The sequence below is a fragment of the Neocloeon triangulifer genome, unplaced genomic scaffold (assembly GCF_031216515.1).
Source record: "Neocloeon triangulifer isolate White Clay Creek 2 clone unplaced genomic scaffold, ASM3121651v1 ptg000014l, whole genome shotgun sequence".
NCBI lineage: Eukaryota > Metazoa > Arthropoda > Insecta > Ephemeroptera > Baetidae > Neocloeon > Neocloeon triangulifer.
The window spans coordinates 7,054,188-7,070,855 of NW_026775556.1; the positions used below are offsets into that span (position 1 = coordinate 7,054,188).

At 37.8% G+C, this 16,668-nt stretch overlaps 4 protein-coding genes across 6 annotated transcripts; 3 read left to right on the forward strand and 1 right to left on the reverse strand.

The window, feature by feature from the left end:
• The first annotated feature begins 258 nt into the window (after nucleotides 1-258).
• On the forward strand, nucleotides 259-8,970 carry LOC132202101 (leucine-rich repeat and calponin homology domain-containing protein). Of its 3 annotated transcripts, none has more exons than XM_059628830.1 (13): nucleotides 260-534; nucleotides 2,054-2,198; nucleotides 2,393-2,628; nucleotides 2,697-2,833; nucleotides 2,892-3,025; nucleotides 3,081-3,261; nucleotides 3,395-3,474; nucleotides 3,588-3,653; nucleotides 4,067-4,247; nucleotides 4,304-4,468; nucleotides 4,534-4,674; nucleotides 4,783-4,860; nucleotides 5,062-7,385. In XM_059628830.1, the coding sequence occupies exons 1-13, from the start codon at nucleotides 357-359 to the stop codon at nucleotides 5,407-5,409; spliced, it is 2,070 nt and encodes a 689-aa protein (XP_059484813.1). In that variant the 5' UTR covers nucleotides 260-356; the 3' UTR covers nucleotides 5,410-7,385. The 3 variants fall into 3 exon arrangements, with proteins under 3 accessions (XP_059484814.1, XP_059484813.1, XP_059484815.1); XM_059628832.1 differs by lacking the exon at nucleotides 5,062-7,385 and adding an exon at nucleotides 7,480-8,970 and having other exon boundaries at nucleotides 263-534; XM_059628831.1 differs by lacking the exon at nucleotides 3,588-3,653 and having other exon boundaries at nucleotides 259-534.
• Nucleotides 8,971-9,085: 115 nt separating this feature from the next.
• On the forward strand, nucleotides 9,086-10,618 carry LOC132202103 (brachyurin-like). The gene is made up of 6 exons (XM_059628834.1): nucleotides 9,086-9,229; nucleotides 9,310-9,482; nucleotides 9,833-10,002; nucleotides 10,059-10,154; nucleotides 10,205-10,347; nucleotides 10,415-10,618. The coding sequence occupies exons 1-6, from the start codon at nucleotides 9,182-9,184 to the stop codon at nucleotides 10,571-10,573; spliced, it is 789 nt and encodes a 262-aa protein (XP_059484817.1). The 5' UTR covers nucleotides 9,086-9,181; the 3' UTR covers nucleotides 10,574-10,618.
• Nucleotides 10,619-10,988: 370 nt separating this feature from the next.
• On the forward strand, nucleotides 10,989-13,175 carry LOC132200884 (brachyurin-like). Its single transcript, XM_059626653.1, has 6 exons — nucleotides 10,989-11,146; nucleotides 11,200-11,369; nucleotides 12,132-12,301; nucleotides 12,354-12,449; nucleotides 12,499-12,641; nucleotides 12,703-13,175. The coding sequence occupies exons 1-6, from the start codon at nucleotides 11,096-11,098 to the stop codon at nucleotides 12,904-12,906; spliced, it is 834 nt and encodes a 277-aa protein (XP_059482636.1). The 5' UTR covers nucleotides 10,989-11,095; the 3' UTR covers nucleotides 12,907-13,175.
• Nucleotides 13,115-16,666, reverse strand: LOC132200883 (SET and MYND domain-containing protein 4). Its single transcript, XM_059626651.1, has 6 exons — nucleotides 16,322-16,666; nucleotides 15,861-16,056; nucleotides 14,970-15,510; nucleotides 14,442-14,763; nucleotides 13,639-14,069; nucleotides 13,115-13,420 (listed from the first exon to the last, which is right to left on the reverse strand). The coding sequence occupies exons 1-6, from the start codon at nucleotides 16,617-16,619 to the stop codon at nucleotides 13,250-13,252; spliced, it is 1,959 nt and encodes a 652-aa protein (XP_059482634.1). The 5' UTR covers nucleotides 16,620-16,666; the 3' UTR covers nucleotides 13,115-13,249.
• Between the last annotated feature and the right edge of the window lie 2 nt (nucleotides 16,667-16,668).

Here is a 16,668-nt window from a genome sequence, read left to right on the forward strand (position 1 = left end):
CGACTTGAGATAATTATGTATATTTAATTATTTAGGACATGATGGAAATTTGGGGTAATATCTTAGGAGGGTGCATGAATTATGTACTGTAAAAACTACAATTGTATCACACTAGGAACATAATAATCGAAGCCATGTGCCTTTGCTACCTCTGATTGGCCGATTTCAGTCACGTGCACTTCAGTCTGCTTGCTCATTGGCCATTCGATGCAAGCTGCGGGCCATATTACGAGAGACAAGAGAAAGTTGGAGTTTGCGTTTTTGCTGCGCCGGCAGCAGCAGGCAGTGCGTGCGGGTTCGGCCATTTGACTGATTCATCGAGTGTCTGCGCCGCGTTTAGTCGCTTCAATGGCGACATGGCCAGTGCGATGGTGCACAATCCGCGCACTTGGGCCGCCAACAAGATTAACGTGCCGGTCGAGCGCATCCTGGATGAGGCTCAGGGCACTGGGGACCTCAACCTGAGTGGCCGCCGACTCAAGGAATTTCCACGAAGTCGCAAAGACTTCGCCCTGGGGGACACCCTCAACGCAGGTCTGCTTCCATATTTATTTACCCAGACGCCGCACCCACTCAACCGAGAGAAAAGATTTTGAAAATTAATTCGAATTGTAGCAAATTTTGATGGAACATTCTTTTCCACATGCCTGAATTTAAGTGAAAACCATTTTTGAGTTTCGGTCGGTTAGGGGCTCCTGTGGGGCGATCTCGTGTTTTTGTCGATGCAGGAAGTTCTTGTCGGCTTTCGAGATCCTCGTTTCGCTTTTCCTGTGTCGCCTATGCAGGAAGACAAACGCAGCCGGTACATTTTTAGAGTGATTTCCTTCATTTAGTGGTTATTACAATATTATTTTTGCTAAATTTTAAAATAATTTATTCCAGGAAATTAATAGAATTTAAAATGAATTTATAATAATTGCAGCTCGCTATATATGTACATATACATAATAGTTCTCACACAAAAATTTGTCTCTTAGAACTATAATTCTTTCAATTAATAAACAATTTGATTAATTAAATATTAAACTTCTGATGTTATACCATTGAGTCAAAAATATTTACGTGTATGTATACATACTTGACATGTATTTTCTTCAAAGCTCGATAATGCGCAATTTTTATTGATTATTGATTTTTTATTACGTTTCCACTCGAGTCTCCCTTTTATTCCCCCTGGGTCTTATTGTGAAAGCAAACAAGCTAATAATGCAATTTTTAACATTTTTAATTCACAGGTTAATTGATTTTATCTTATTGTGTTTTATTTTAATCTGTGACTATAGCGTAAAGTGTACAAAAGAGCGAGTAATTTATTCTGAGAGCGTATTTTTTCTATTATATCACTCCAAGGCTAAGATGAAACGTGGCCTTGTATTTTAATTATTTCCATCGCTCTTTCCATTACAATCTGCCCAAAAACCATGAAAATAAATGATATCCTATTGGTTCAAATGCAATTAACTCTGCGTGCGCTCTGAATAATTCATAATTCAATTTAAAAATTTTTGGCAGGAAAAATTGACTAAAGCCGGTGGTGGATAAGCAAAATGCACCGTTTTTTTTTATAAATATAATCGTGAACCGCAAATAAAGGATGACTATCTAATCTTGTTGGCCCCCCAAGGCTCGTTGCTGTGACGCAGTGCCGAAAATGGTAGGAATATGGCCCGCAGCCCAAACAGTGCCGTTTCGTTGAAATTCTATCAAGCAATAAAAAATTAATGAATGTGGCCCCTTTTTCGCCAAAAGGCCTCCGAGGCAGTGCCAGTTGTCCGTGACGTGACCTCTGACCTTTAGATTGGTGTCAATGTATCGATGTGAATCACCAACATGCACATTCATCTGTTTATCTCTTTATCTTGGCACTTAGCGGATGTTGCGCTGCCTTGACGGTCGTCGGTCGCTTCGATTGAAATTTATTTGACAGCAACAATCAGATGCTCTGTAAATCACTTTGAGACTTTTATTTCATGGGCAGAAGGGACTTAATTGAGTTTGAACTCATCACTGTCTTATAAAATTGTTGTAATTGGAGAATAAACGGGTGTTTCAGACTTGTCCAAGAACCGTTTTTCCGAAGTGCCTGCTGAGATCTGCCAGTTCAGCTGCCTCGAGAGACTTGATTTGTACCACAATGTCTTGCGCTCGGTGCCGGACAACATCCAGTATCTACGCTCACTCATCTACCTTGACCTCAGGTACAACTCGACCACAAATATGCTGCCTTCGAAAAATTATTAATTCTGAAATTTAAGAAATGAGCGAAAAACTTTTATAAATCAGTAATAATTTTATAATTTTGGCTTTAGATTTTTTATATTTTCTAAATTTAAATTTCTATCTAAAAATCTCAACGTTCTACTCTTACTTATAACAATTTCCCACTCTTCAGCCGAAACCAATTGCAATGGCTGCCTCCTGGCATTTGCCAGCTGGCCAGTCTGCAAGTTCTCCTCCTGTCAAACAACAGGCTGGCCAGACTTCCCTCCGACCTCGGATGCTTATCCGAGCTGGCCGAATTGGACGTTGCCGCCAATCAATTAACTATGCTGCCCCCGTCCATTGGCAAACTAAGTCGTTTGAGACATCTGAACGCTAGACGAAACCACCTTACCCAGCTGCCAGTTGGTCAGTTAAAAAAATAAAATAAAAAAACAATGTTTTGAGTAATCTTTTTAAACCTTTAAAAATATCAGAGGTGGCTGCATTGCGACTGGAAAAACTCGACCTGACTGCCAACCAGATTTCCACACTGCCAGTTGAGCTGCGGGTGATGGATTCTCTGGTGGAACTCGATCTAGATCACAATCCTCTCGTCTCCCCACCGAGCAGTGTAAGATTCTTTTGTTTACAAGCAAACAAGTTTATTAATAAGCTGCATTTGTTTATAGTTGTGTGCCAGAGGAAAGGTTCACATCTTTAAATACTTAGAGGGGATTTCGCAAAGAGGGGACGGACGTAGGCGGCACGCAGAAACTCTTGACGGACGTGGCCAAGGCAGACGACGCCAGACTCTACCTGGAAGGTTAATATAGATAATCGAGCTAATTTTTTTCCTTTACATTCATTTTTTCTACCAGAGTATCAAAGACTCCAGAGCCTGAAATTTTCTACGGACACAACGGCACTTCCTCAACCATGAACGGCACCCTGCTGGCCGCCACTTTGGGCAGTCTGGGCATGACGAATGGTTCTTCCGGTCATTCCACTCCTTCAACTCTTTCTCCTGGTGATAGCGGCTGCCTCCTTGATGAGAACATTGTAAGAATAAGTATACCTAAACTGTATTTAATTTCCCTTGAAACAAAGAAGACAAAATAAATCAGTTGAAATTTTTGCAATCTATGTCAAATTTAAATTTTTTATTAAAATTGATTTTTTTTTTTTTTTTTAGATGAATTCTAATCAGGAGTTAGCCAAGAGGCCAGACAGGCTGGCCGGTTTAGTGGACAACCAACATAATCTCACCCCCAGGCAAGTGGTGTTGTACCCCCTCTGTGTGCTTCGCATTTAGCCCCCCACTCAAACCATTTAGTTCCGCTTTTTGTTTTGAGCCTGGCTCCAATTTTGTTTATTTTGGTTTGCAGCCACAAATCCGTGGTGACGGACGGTGAGGAAAAGAAGGGGCCTTTAGAGCACATTCAAACCTACAGGTACCACAGCCTCACCTCACTCATGCATCACTCTCATCACGCAATCTCATTTCTGTTCAGTCCACTCTCATCCTTTTTGTTTTCACCTCTCGCACACATATTTCGATCACCTTCCTCTAGGGCAATTCATATATTATATATCTCATTCAGGGTATCAAATCAATAATAAATCAATTTTTTAACTATGCTTTACTAATTGATTGCTGTAAAAGTAAAGCTTTGAGCGTGCTTTGATCAAACATAATCATCTTAAACAACAACTAAATTATCTCTAGATCTAAATATAAAATTAAGTGGCATTGAGTATTTCAAAGGCAACTTTACAGTGAGTGGAGGTCTTTGTTTTTGCTCTATGTCACGCCTTGCAATTACTTACTGTCACGCCTGGCTAATTTCTGTATTGTTCAATTCAGGGAATTCAAGGAGCAAATGCGCATGCAAAGGATGCAAGCGCAGGAAGTTTACAGAAAAGGGCCAGACACGACCCCGCCCACGCCTCCCACTGAGAGGCATTCTCCAAAGACCACACCAAGCAAAGAGTCTGGCGAGAAGAAACTTGATCCAAAGATGGAGGCTGTCATTTCTTATGTTAAGGTATGTTTGTCATGGTCTTTTTATTCGATATCTCTATTGTTTTTCTCCCCCATCAGTCACAAATGCCGAACGGGCACAATCAGGTTGAAAACAACAATCACCGGCGGAAGAAACCAGACGGGGTGAACAAACTTTCGCCGACTCGCAGTCTGAGCTTCACAATGCGGAGGGAAAACGAGAAGGCAAAGGAAGAGGCACTTTTATTAGCCCAGCTCAAACAAGTAAATGCAGGAAATTTCCTAAAAGTTGTCATAATATAATGGCAAATGTTTTTTTATTTTTGCAGAATTTGGAGACTCGGCTAAAAATGTCTCTGCAGACACAAGAATTGGGTGATGCCCTGCAGGATGGAATAGTGCTTTGCCACCTGGCTAATCATGTACGACCTAGAGCGGTTGCAAGTGTGCATGTACCCTCCCCTGGCATGGTAAGAGCTCATATTATATAACATTGCAATAAAAAGTTAAATATATAAAAATTTATGGTCAATTTAACACCTTTTGCTGAATTTTTAAATCCGAAACTTTATTTACAGCCCAAACTTCCAATGGCACGATGTAGAAAAAATGTTGAAAACTTCCTTGAGGCTTGTCGGCGCATTGGAGTTCCTGAGGTGAGTACCGTTTTCATATTAAATAACGTACAAATGATGCACATAAATCATAAAATTTAGTGCCAATTTTGTATTCGTTCCGAGCAAGGCTATAAAAAATTGTACAAATTTCTTTAAGAAAAGTGTAGGTCAAAAGTGTGCAATTTTGTTCTTGGGGGCAGGTCCGGCAAAGCGGGTCTGACTGTAGTAACTTTGTTGCAGGCGAGTGTGGACCAACTCTCGCAGGCGCTAGCTCAGTCAGAGTGGGTGCTGGACCGCCGGACCTGCCCCCGTTTGGCCGAGGTGGTGCACCACCTCCTGGAAGTGGCCGACCAGAACCATAACAAGTACCGTGGCAATGGCAATGGCCTTGGCCTCATCTATGAAGAGGTTGAAGAGACAATTACGGATATAACAGAGTTTGATTTGGTGGATTCTTACGAAGATGAGAGCTTTGATATCGAAAGGGCCTGCTCGAGTCAGTTGGCCAGCATTTTATTGTCAGCCACCTTTATTGCTGGCCTTGTTCTGACTTACTTCCTGCCTCAGGAAGAGTCACTGTTATTCTGACCCAATGCTTTTCCTTTTGTTATGAAATCTGCCATTTTTTTTAAAATCTGATTCTTTTATAGATGCAATCTTGTCAAAAGCTAAGTGAATTCTTCAAAGCAATTTGCTAGTCTGAAAAATACGCATACTACTGAAAGACTTATTTTGTCTTTTTTGAAACAACAAGGCAGCCAAGTTACTTAAAGCCACTGCTTTTTATGCAGATCTCACCATTGAACATTTCTACTTATGTGCATTTAATTTATTTATACTCGAGTCCCAAAGCCCAACATTTTGTCGGTTGCTACTTAATTAAATGAATTGGCATTTAGCAAAATTTAAAGAAATTCTACAGCTTTCGAACGAAGCAACTCGACTAAGACTTTTTCTAACTTTGGAGCAATGTCGTGTTTGTAATTAAATGCTGATTTTTGTCCAAAGTTTTGTAAAAGATTTTTTGGACATCAGTTTGCTCAAAATCTTGTTTAAAAAATGCTTCAGCTAGGGACAAAGTTCAACCAGCTTAGTTTTTTTTCAACGACTGTCTTGTGGAGACTTGCAGTCAAAGACACGCTTATCTTTACTCAAAGTGTAATATTTTGAAAAAGCCTTATCTTCTGCATAAATTGTGAAAAGAAACAATGAAAATAGCCGACAATTGTAAAAACTATTCAATCACAACATTGTTATCAACAGTGTAGCTGGTAGCGAGTATTTTGTAAAATATTTTTGAGACACGCAGAAATCGGCAATAATTTTGGACTTGCCCTTTGGAGCTAAAGTTTAATTCCGTATTTTGTAATAATACAAAATATTTGATGACAAATATGTACTAACGCATGCATAATATCACATAATATTTATAATTAAAACGACCATTAATTATTCAGCACTTGATTCAGTTGTGGATCGATTGAATCAGTTTAGATAGTTAAAAATAAGAACTGCGCGTCTAGTCTTGTCAAAAAAATCAATCAAAGCATTATGTGGCCATCTTTTGTGTATCCTCAAACAAATCGGCTGCCTATAAATTACTAGCGAACCAACGCAACCAGGTTGTGCATCCAAAGAAAGGCCATCAGTATTTACTACTACAGCCAAAACTTTCAAATAGGCTCATCTGTACTACGAATTCATTGCTGGCCTGGTGATTACTCAAATGCTTAATCTTCCTGTAGATAATTAGAAACCAAATACAGAAACATACGAGGTGATCAGAAAGTTGTAAACTTAACAATATTTAATTTTGTAGAAGAATTTCACAATTGAAGGTTGATTCATAGTGTTTGAATTTAAATATGGCTTTTCCTCAATGGTTTTTTTTAGTTTTTAATTGTTTCATATAAAAGCAGGATACTGTTTTTTTTCTTCTACGAACCAATAAACGACTCAAAAAACCATTGAGGAAAAGCTAAATGTAAATTTAAACATCATATTATATTATACAATAATTATATATATCATATCATTTCCCCCTGTTTGTTGATAGATTTTGATTATATTTTGATTTCATGTGAAATATTTGAAGCCATTTTTTATTTCTTTTCCTTGCCCTTTAGTTCAAGATGTTTGAATTAGAAGGGCTCCTTGCATTTTTAAGTTGCATTCCTTTAAATAAGTTACAAGACAAAAATATCTGCTTTGAACAAAATTCCATATAAAATTATTCTGATCTCCTCTAATCTGATATGATGGGCTTCAGAAACTATAAAAATGTGCTGTAAGAAAGTGTGAAAAAAGACTTGATTTTTGTGAATATATTTATTTCATTTATTTGATTGGTACTGAGTTTGGCAAAAGACGCTCTGCAATCTGTTACGAATATTTTTTGTTTTGATGAAATCAATGCCAATTTGGCCTGGTTATTAAATTGTATGATCATTATAACTTTACTTAAAATGTAGCATATTTAGTAATCTAATTTATGCCTGATTTTCAGTTATTACCAAATAAATATCCCAATGATAAATATACCAAACATTTGCAATTATTTTATTGTACAATATCGCAAGCCTTGCTCGGATATCCATTAATATTTTTTTATTTTTATTAAGAGATAATCTTAAATGTAAAATTTGCTTATTCTTCTAGAATTTGATGTGTTCCTCTGCTGATGTGCTGGAGGGCAAAGGTACAGTCTGCGTTGCCATCACAACTTCCGAGCTTCTCAAGTTCCACCAGCCCCGACAGACCCACATCTAAAGTATGGAGTTTGTTAATAATTATAATAAGCAGTGCCAAAGAGTCGAAAGAGCGGTAAATTTTTTCAATTGGTTTTTGCACTTCAATACATTTGCAAAGATTGTGTCTTGAAATTTCTAAGTTGATGGTTAATTTTTGCTCTGAGGAAAAAAGGGAACCTGAAACCTGATTGGCTCACATACGAGAAAGTCTGTCTGTGAGACTGAGACCAATTTGGGTCCAGTTTTGTAATACTGCATGTTTGTGTGTTTCGGGCCTGACGTGTTTGGGATTTGTGAAAGGGCCATTGCACGCACGCATTTGGATCACTTGATATCTAGTCGCAATAGCAGTGCTTCGAAGGGTGCGTAACTCGACGAAAATAAACTATACTAGATACTCTCCTGAAAAGCCATCACAAACCTCACCACCAATCAATATATTGTTAATTAATAATATTACAACAAAAGTCCTTTTGCTCACTTCAATCCGGAAGGAAGAATATTTTGAATCAATCGGGGGGAGGCCAATTATTATTCAGTCCACAGCCTAAGAATAAATAAGGCGCAACAAAATATAAATTATTCTCATAATATATTTATAAATAATGTTTAAGCTTCATTTAGCAGATTGTAGATGTTAACAAAATGCAATCAAGTCGATTTGAATATTTCAAATAATTGTGTTGATTGTGAGGCTTCTTGGTGTATGAAGCACGTTCAATTCTTCTGAGAAGGAATCTTTTAAATCTTTTGAAAGGTCATTGGACAATATAATTACCTGATTCTGAACAAAATCAGAGCCAAATTTTGTAAATTTGATTTGGATCAAATCCACTGTGATTTGTCTTTAAGTTATTGCTCCGAACAAAACTTCCATAATTCCATTTTCGAAAAATCTCCTGATCAAAGCTTATTGTTTTATTTTTGATAATACATAAAATATTATGATGATTTGTCTTTTTACGTGTACTTTGATTTTTGTCTTATTTTTTGACAAGTGTTTAAACTTAAGCAGATCAACTTCTCCCAGCTTGTTACATAATGTAGCGATTTGCTTTGATTTCCTGATAATCGAACATATCGCTCATTGAAATAAATCTCTTCCTATTTTGCTGTTTTTAGTCATAAAACCTCCCTAGTAGACTAGAATTTATTCTTTGTTAGTGCAAACTTAATTCCAAGCAATTCTGATTAGCATTTAGTTTTTTTCTGCTGGTGGATCCGATCATGAATTTTTGTAACCATACATTTAAGTTAAGGAGGCCAGAAATTAATTTTGATCCACCAATCTGCAATTACTGATTTTCTCTATAATCTCACCACTTTTATTTATTCATGTACTCTATAATGTGTAATGGTATCTCATTATCTTTTGTCATAACATGTAATATCAGTCAAATAAAAAACTTCCTCAATTAACAAAAATTGTCTTTCTAGGATAATCTTCCTTATACTCTTTTGATATTAATTATTTTTTTGTTTGGGTTGCAATTGCAATCTTAAAATCACGAGATTCCGTACGTGTACGCCGCTATCTAATCACAACACTCGCCTTACAGTAAAAAACTTGAGACCATCAGTGCGAAGAAAAAATTCCAACAACCTCAACGATGAGACGCCTCGAGTTAGCATCAGTGCTTTTGTTTTGGGCGCAATTGGTAATGTTTTGGCAATGACTTTTCTTATCAGTGTGAAAGGTAATGTCAATCACATGAAAACGTCATCGCTTGTCTTCTAGGCGCAATCTGTCTCCATTGGCAGTCGGGTTGTAGGCGGACAAGAAGCCACTCCCGGAGCTTACCCATGGCAGATCTATGCCGAAGGTTTTGCAAATGGCCAGGTTGTGTATGGGTGCGGCGGCACCCTGATTTCTGACCGCCACGTTCTGACAGCGGCCCAATGCTTTGAGGGGTACACTTCATTATTATCTCTTCTGCTGATATAGATAAAAAAAAATGCTTGTTTTTGAAATTATATATCAGTGAGAAATTTTAAATACAAATTTATCAACTTTAAATTTCAAAGAAACTTTCCCAAAGCTATGACTGAATAAATTTTGAGAATTTAATTTATTTATTTAATTCAAATCGATATTGTTATCTTTCAAATCATTTCAAATATGTTTTCTATTGCAAGTATTTTTTTTTATTGCAAGTATTATTTAATTTTTAATTTTTCTATTAGCAAGAGAGATTTTGTAGACCTCCACATTTAAGAGTCTTTTCGGTGGATGTAAAACAGCAGTGGTTAATTTATTGCAGGGCTCAAATCGTTCGCGTTTACTTGGGAGCTCACAACGTTTCTGCCACCAACGAGCCCAACAGAGTCATCATGGAAACCACAGATTTCACAATCCACCCTGAATTCAGCACTAATTACTACGACAATGACATCGCCGTAATCACCCTGCCCAGACAAGTCACAATTAATAGTTAGAAATTAACAAAACAAATATAAAATGATAAAATAAATTACATTAATATGTAGCGTATATTGATGTCGCCAATCTTCCCACTGGCGGAGATGTTGGCAGCGATTTTCTGGGCGCAGAGGGTGTTTTCGCCGGATGGGGTTCTAGTGATGGTAGTTTGGTGTGATAATTAATTATAAATTTAATTTAAAAAGAAAATCAGGCATCAACTCTTTGACCTCCATACTACGATTTTCGAGAAACACGGTTGTTAGTAAAGTGGAATGCGAAGCTCATTACGGCGTCAACTGGATGAGTGCTGCAAAACTTTGTGTTGAAACTGCAAATCAAGCAGGACCTTGCTACGTGAGAAAATTATTACTGTTTATTCTACGAGAGTCAGGAAAAATTTAATATTTAAATTATTAATTAGGGCGATGCAGGGAGCGCTTTAATACGTGAAAGTGACAAAACCATAATCGGAATCTTTTCCTTTTTGGACAAGCTGGGCTGCCTGAATGGATTCGCGGTTGGATTCACCAGAGTGGGCCAATACGTCGATTGGATCAATGGAATCGTGAATGGAAAATAGTTTATATCAACAGCAGATTAAGAAAAATAAATGCAAAAATTAATCAAATAATTTTTCTAGTCATTAATTAAAGAACGCCATAAAAATCAAACCTAATTTAATGATGAAAAAATCACACTGACGTGTCTGACGTATTGACGTGTGTCATTTTTGTTTTCAATACAGCTTCATATAAAGTTATCAATTGATGTCGAAAATTGGCACGCATAATGCTTATCAAAAGCTTCTTGTAAGTGCTTAATCTAGTTTCAAGTCCTTGCCATCAAAATCTTGTATTATTTTTAATTGAAACTTTTGCTAAAAACCGCTATCAAAGATTTTCACACTCAAAACAACAGAAGCGAGAACATATATTATTTACAATATTCAAGAAGCTCGTTATTTTAGATAAGTGAATACAATTGAGATTAAAATCATGAAAGGAGCCGGTGGCTCGGCGTCAGATTCTATCGCCTTTCATGCCAAGTGAAATTGGCCAATCAATCAATCAAACCGGCAGTGCATCTCGAGCAAGCGTCGATAATGAAGTGTCTACTGCTGTGTGCGATTTTGGTTTCTTGCTTTTGCTTCACTGTGAGATTTTGCTTAATTTATATAAAATGAAATCACTAGAAAATGAATTATAGATTTCGGAAAACCCGGAGGAACACATAGTCGGTGGTAATGTGGCGACCAGCAAGCTGTTCCCGTGGATGAGCCTTGTTGAGGCGTTTTGGAAAGGCCAAGTGTTTTCGTACTGCGGAGGCGCCCTAATTTCACGTGATTACGTCCTGACCGCAGCTCAGTGTGTTGTTGGGTAAGGGTTGAAATTAAAAATATAAGAAGATAATTATTATGATGAAATGAAAAATATTGTTATTTCCATTATATTTAGTGTGTCAGTGTCTTTGAAAAAATGTATGTCTATTTCGTTTTGAAATATTTTGTGCTTTTGTTTTCAAAAATAGGAAAGTTTTTTTTAAACTATAATTTTATGAGGTATGGTTTCATAAAAAGCTAAAAGAGATCCGCGCATTGGGGGGGGGGGGGGGGGGGAGTTAATGTGAAAGACTTGAACTATGCAATATTTACAAAGATTTATTGCCTTTTAAATTAAATATAATAGTATAATAATATTATAAGCTAATTATTACATAAAATATTACATATTATTTTATTGATCGTTATGTAATTCTGCATTTTTCAAACAGCGGAACTTTTTATGGCTTATGATTCATGGGGAGATTAATTTTTTTGCTATAGTTTCAATAAATTTACTTTGTTTTATATTAAATATATTGTTTAGTGTGTTTTATATTTGTCAAAAAATGATAAAATTTGGGAGACTTTTCCAAATGGAATAGTTGATTTGTCACAAAATAATTAATAGCATGAAATTCAAAATGCTGCGTTGAGTTGCGTTAAAATAAGAAATCCAAGCATAATTCACGCAACATTTATCTTAAAGCCATAATTTAATTAGATACTATTTTTCTCAATCATAATTTCAAGATTTCAATCTTTAAAAAGAAAAAAAATCAATATAATGAAATTATTTTCTTAAAACCTTCTTAATCAGATCCACAAGTTTGACGATTTGGCTCGGCGCCCACAATATTTCTGCACCCACTGAGTTCGGAAGGGTTAAATTATACGGAGACGTATTCTTTGTTCCCGACGGTTACAATGACGTTTTTTACGACGATGACATTGCTTTAGTACATTTGGCAAGACCAGTTACCTTATCACGTAATTTCCTTTTCAGAATATTAATGAAATATTAAGGAAATATATTTTGTAGCTTACATCAACTTTATTGGGCTTTCTACAGACCAGGAATTAGATTTCACTCCTGGGAACGCAGGTGTTGTTCCCGGATGGGGATTTATTAGGCAAGGTTTGTAATTAACTTTAATCAAATTAAGTGATGCTAAAAATAAAATTAGGTGCAAACAAGATGAACGACGTTTTGATGTATTCCTTCAATGAAGTGGCAGCCACGTCTGTGTGTGAAACTAGATATGGTGCGGGGTGGATGACTCCCAAGAAAGCGTGCGTTAGCACCACTGGAGGAAGAGGACCGTGCTATGTGAGACAAAAATTTCAGAAGTGGAAAAATTAATAAATAATATTTATTTCAAATGAATTAGGGAGATGCCGGAGGGCCCCTTGTAAAGCAGCTAGAGGACGGCACTTTGCAGGTCATGGCTATTTTCTCTTTTCTGGACACAGATTCGTGCATCAAAGGATTCCCGGTCGGTTTCACCAAAGTGGCCCCTTACCTGGAGTGGATGTACAACGTCTCCGGAATACAACCTTTTAGACAACCAGCAGCCCATCAAATTCATCACTAATTTTGAAATATCATCAATTTACATAATTATTTAATCCTCTTGCGGAAAAAGTGAGGCTTATATTTGTGAGATAATTATTTTTAGGCCGCTATGAATAAAAAAAAACTAGCAATTTATTAGTTAGATTAGTAACTTTTGACTAATCGCCTTTACGTAGAATTGCGTTTCGAGACACGAGATATTTGAGACAAAACTGGTGTAAAAAAGTTGAGAAATATTTATTAGCTGTCAATAGTGATCAAATAAATTCAGTGGGATTGGTTTAAGAAGCTGATAAGTTTTTAGTTGTCAGTCACTGATACAAATTTTATTTTTGACTTATATAAAAGTAGTGTAAAAGGTATTAGCCCTGGAACCAGTTGCCGTGCTGAAGCAGGCATTTTCTTACAGCCTGCTGACATAAAACAAAGTCCTTACACGGTGGCGGTGCCAAAAACTTGTTGTAGGCTTCAAGGATTTGTATGAACATATCCAGCGCTTCAACAGACGAATCTAGTGCTCTCATCTTAGCCAACTGAAGTGAAAAAATGTAAATAAAATGTCATTTTCGTAGCATTTTTTAGGCAATGAAAATAACCTTATTTTATAGTATAATCACAGTATCAGGAAAAAAAATTTTTATTCATAATGTTAAGTGCAAAAACTTTAACAGCAATTATATTATTTTTCTAATGGAATTTTATAATTATTACCATAAATTTGCATAAATGTGGTAAAAAGAAAATGACCAACCTCCATTTTCCGTTCCGTGTCGGCGACGCCGGCCAACGAGGCGAGCACACTGGTCTTGTGTCCGCAAACGAGACAAGTGGCCGCGATTTGCTCCTCACCAAACTTGACGGCCGCCCCGCACCCCCCGCACCGGAGCCTGATGGCGTCGTCAGGGATTTCGTCAAACAGGGGCCACTCTGCGTCGCACGCCTCGCAAGCACAATCAAACCAGTACTGGTCCCGCAATCGCTGCCTCCTGACGTCGCGGGACTCCCGAGTCCACAGAGGGCCGTAGTTCTCGGACACATCCTCGCCCGGCTGGATAGGACGCACGGCGCGGACGACGACCACGCCGCCAGGAGCGTGGTAGCGCATCACGCTCGGGTTGCACGAGTGGTTCAAAAGGGCCAGGGTCGGATACACGGCACCTCCGATGAACAACGATTTTGGCTCTGCGAAAAAAAAATCCTAAATTTTTATTTCACTGTCACACAATATTCAGAGCAAAAATGGAGCGTACAATAATAAGGCATCATTCAATTTAGGACTTTGTGTTGTAAAGGGATTATTTTAAAAATCTTGATGTGAAATTGTTTGAAATTATTTAAGCCCAAACAACAATGATTAATCTACAACTTTGCACCGCAATTTAATTTTTAATAAGTAAGACAATTTAAAAATTGTTTGAAAATCTGATTTAATAATTAATTAGATAAAATTTAAAATGGAAACGCCATGCTTATTTTGAAAATTTTAATGTATGTATTTAATTTATTCTTGTAAAACGTACTTAAATATAATTTTATTTATTGTGTATTTCCTACCTGCATCGTTGTTGCGTGAAACAAGTTCTGAAACTTCGTGGCTATTGAACTGCGTAATTTGCAGCGCCTGCAGCAACGCTCCACCGACCAGAGCCTGATCGGCGCCGAGTTCTGCGCCGAGGGCACTTTTTTCGCCAAAGTATCCACCCTTTGAAAGGCCGCCGAGCAAAAAGTGCGCCATCAAAGAACGCTGGAGCAGATCGCGCGGCGAGCGTCGTTCCGTGTGGCTCACCAGGGTGAAAAAGTTGGACAAGTCGCGAGAATCGTACTTTTCGTCGCCTATGACCCGCACGTCCCTTTTTTCGGCCGCTTCCACACACTCCTGCAGCCAACCGATGAAAATTCACATTTTTAAATGATAATTTACAAGAAAGAAAAACGAGGAAAGTCTTTTTTCATGAACACAATCTCTTTTCTTGGTGAGTTAACAAATATGAATCTTTAAAAATTGAAATTAATAAGCAATTATTTTGGAATTTTACTAAAATTTCTTCCATCAAAAGTAAGCATGAGTTTTTTTGTAATTACCCTGAGTTTTTGGATACTGGTTTGACTTGCCAGTCTGAGCGCCAGTAAACAAGTGACTGACGCCTTGGACTCTCGCAGCGTCGGCAGAAAGTCACATTCCCACTTGTGATGGGTCTTGAGGGCCGCGTCTCTGCACTTGGTGCCGCAGAAGGCGACCTCGACGCACGTGGGACAGGGCAGCGCCGTTGCAAGGCGCTCCAGGCAGTGCCAACAGTGCGTGTGGCGCCGTTCGTGCAGCAGGGCGGACACGATCGGCGTTTCGACCAGCACGGTATCACCCGTGCGGATGGCCGACCTGCAGCGGCCCATACGGCCCTCCGTGGGTCCGGCCCATTCAAACCGCAGTGAGTCGCTGGCACACGAGAAGTTGGGGTTGACGCCGCCGGAGAGCGAGGGTGGCTTGACCGTCTCCTCCAAAGGCAAAGGTGCATCAACCAAGACACCTTTTTCCAGCATCACCAGCATGATTTGCACGTCCATCCGGAGTTTCGTTTTTCGGTCCTGGTCGAGTTTCGCGTCGTCCAATGCGGTTATTGTGTTTCTAGTTTAAAAAAATACTTCGATTTTATATCATAGAATGTAAAGAATGAGTGATTTAAATTTTGTATGCATACATCTAATGCAACTGAAGTCTAATGTTGATGATTTTTTGTTTTTTATATTATAAATAATAACTAATAATTTAAATCTAAATGGATTTAAAATCGTTTAAAATTTCAATTTTTTTTACCGAATACAAAATAACTTTGAAATAATTATTTATAAATTTATATATTACAAACTGTTTTATAAATGAAATTGAAATACATATATGTAGAAGAAATTTTATGTTTTATAATAAAGTATTAATAAGTAATTTAAAATTATCCTTTTTATTTATCTTATCCTTACCTAAATGCATTTCTAGCACTTACTCGTTGTTCCAAGGCCAAGAAACAACGAGCTCTCCTCTCTGCTACTTTGTGTAGGAGATGTTTGGGATATGCACCAATCGTGTAAAGCTCATCAATGTCTTTCAGTGCAAATTTGTATTGCTTCATGTTGTAAAGGGCTGCAGATCTGTTCGCCAAAGCCAGACAAGCAGCCTCTTATATATTTAGAAAAAATTATAAATTAAAATTTATTGTTCTGTTATTAATAATGGTTAATAATGCCAGCGTCAGTACAACGACAACAAAATTTGAAAAAAAGGAAATGCATTGTTTTAATTAATTTTTATTTTGTACTATTACAATTATATATCATTTATAGTCTCCATTTTTATAATTTAGAGGAAAAATAAGTTCAAATTGTCACTGATCATTTCAATTATTATAAAAAAAATACCTGCACACAAAAAGAGTATTACTTGCCTGGATCGTTAGCCGCAAGCAAGCTCATCGTGTAAACTTGCTGGGCAGTGTTAAAATCTCCCTTTTGGAACGCTTTGTTGCCCTCGTTGCGTCTTTCAAGGGCCAATTCGCTATTTTTCTCGGCGCCGCCATGCCGATAGTTCGGCTGCAGCCCTTTCGCGTCCAGCAGTTTAGCCACGTAGCAAATCCGCTGCTCGTTGTCCTGGAGGAGGCCGAATTCGGCCTCGTCGGCCTCGTTCAGCGCATTGTGCACCTGTTCCTGGAATGACAAGAACGAAAACGGTGTGGAGGCGCTCATGGCGAAGATCTGCTTCGGACGTCGAGAGATCTGGGGGGCGGCCGAGTGT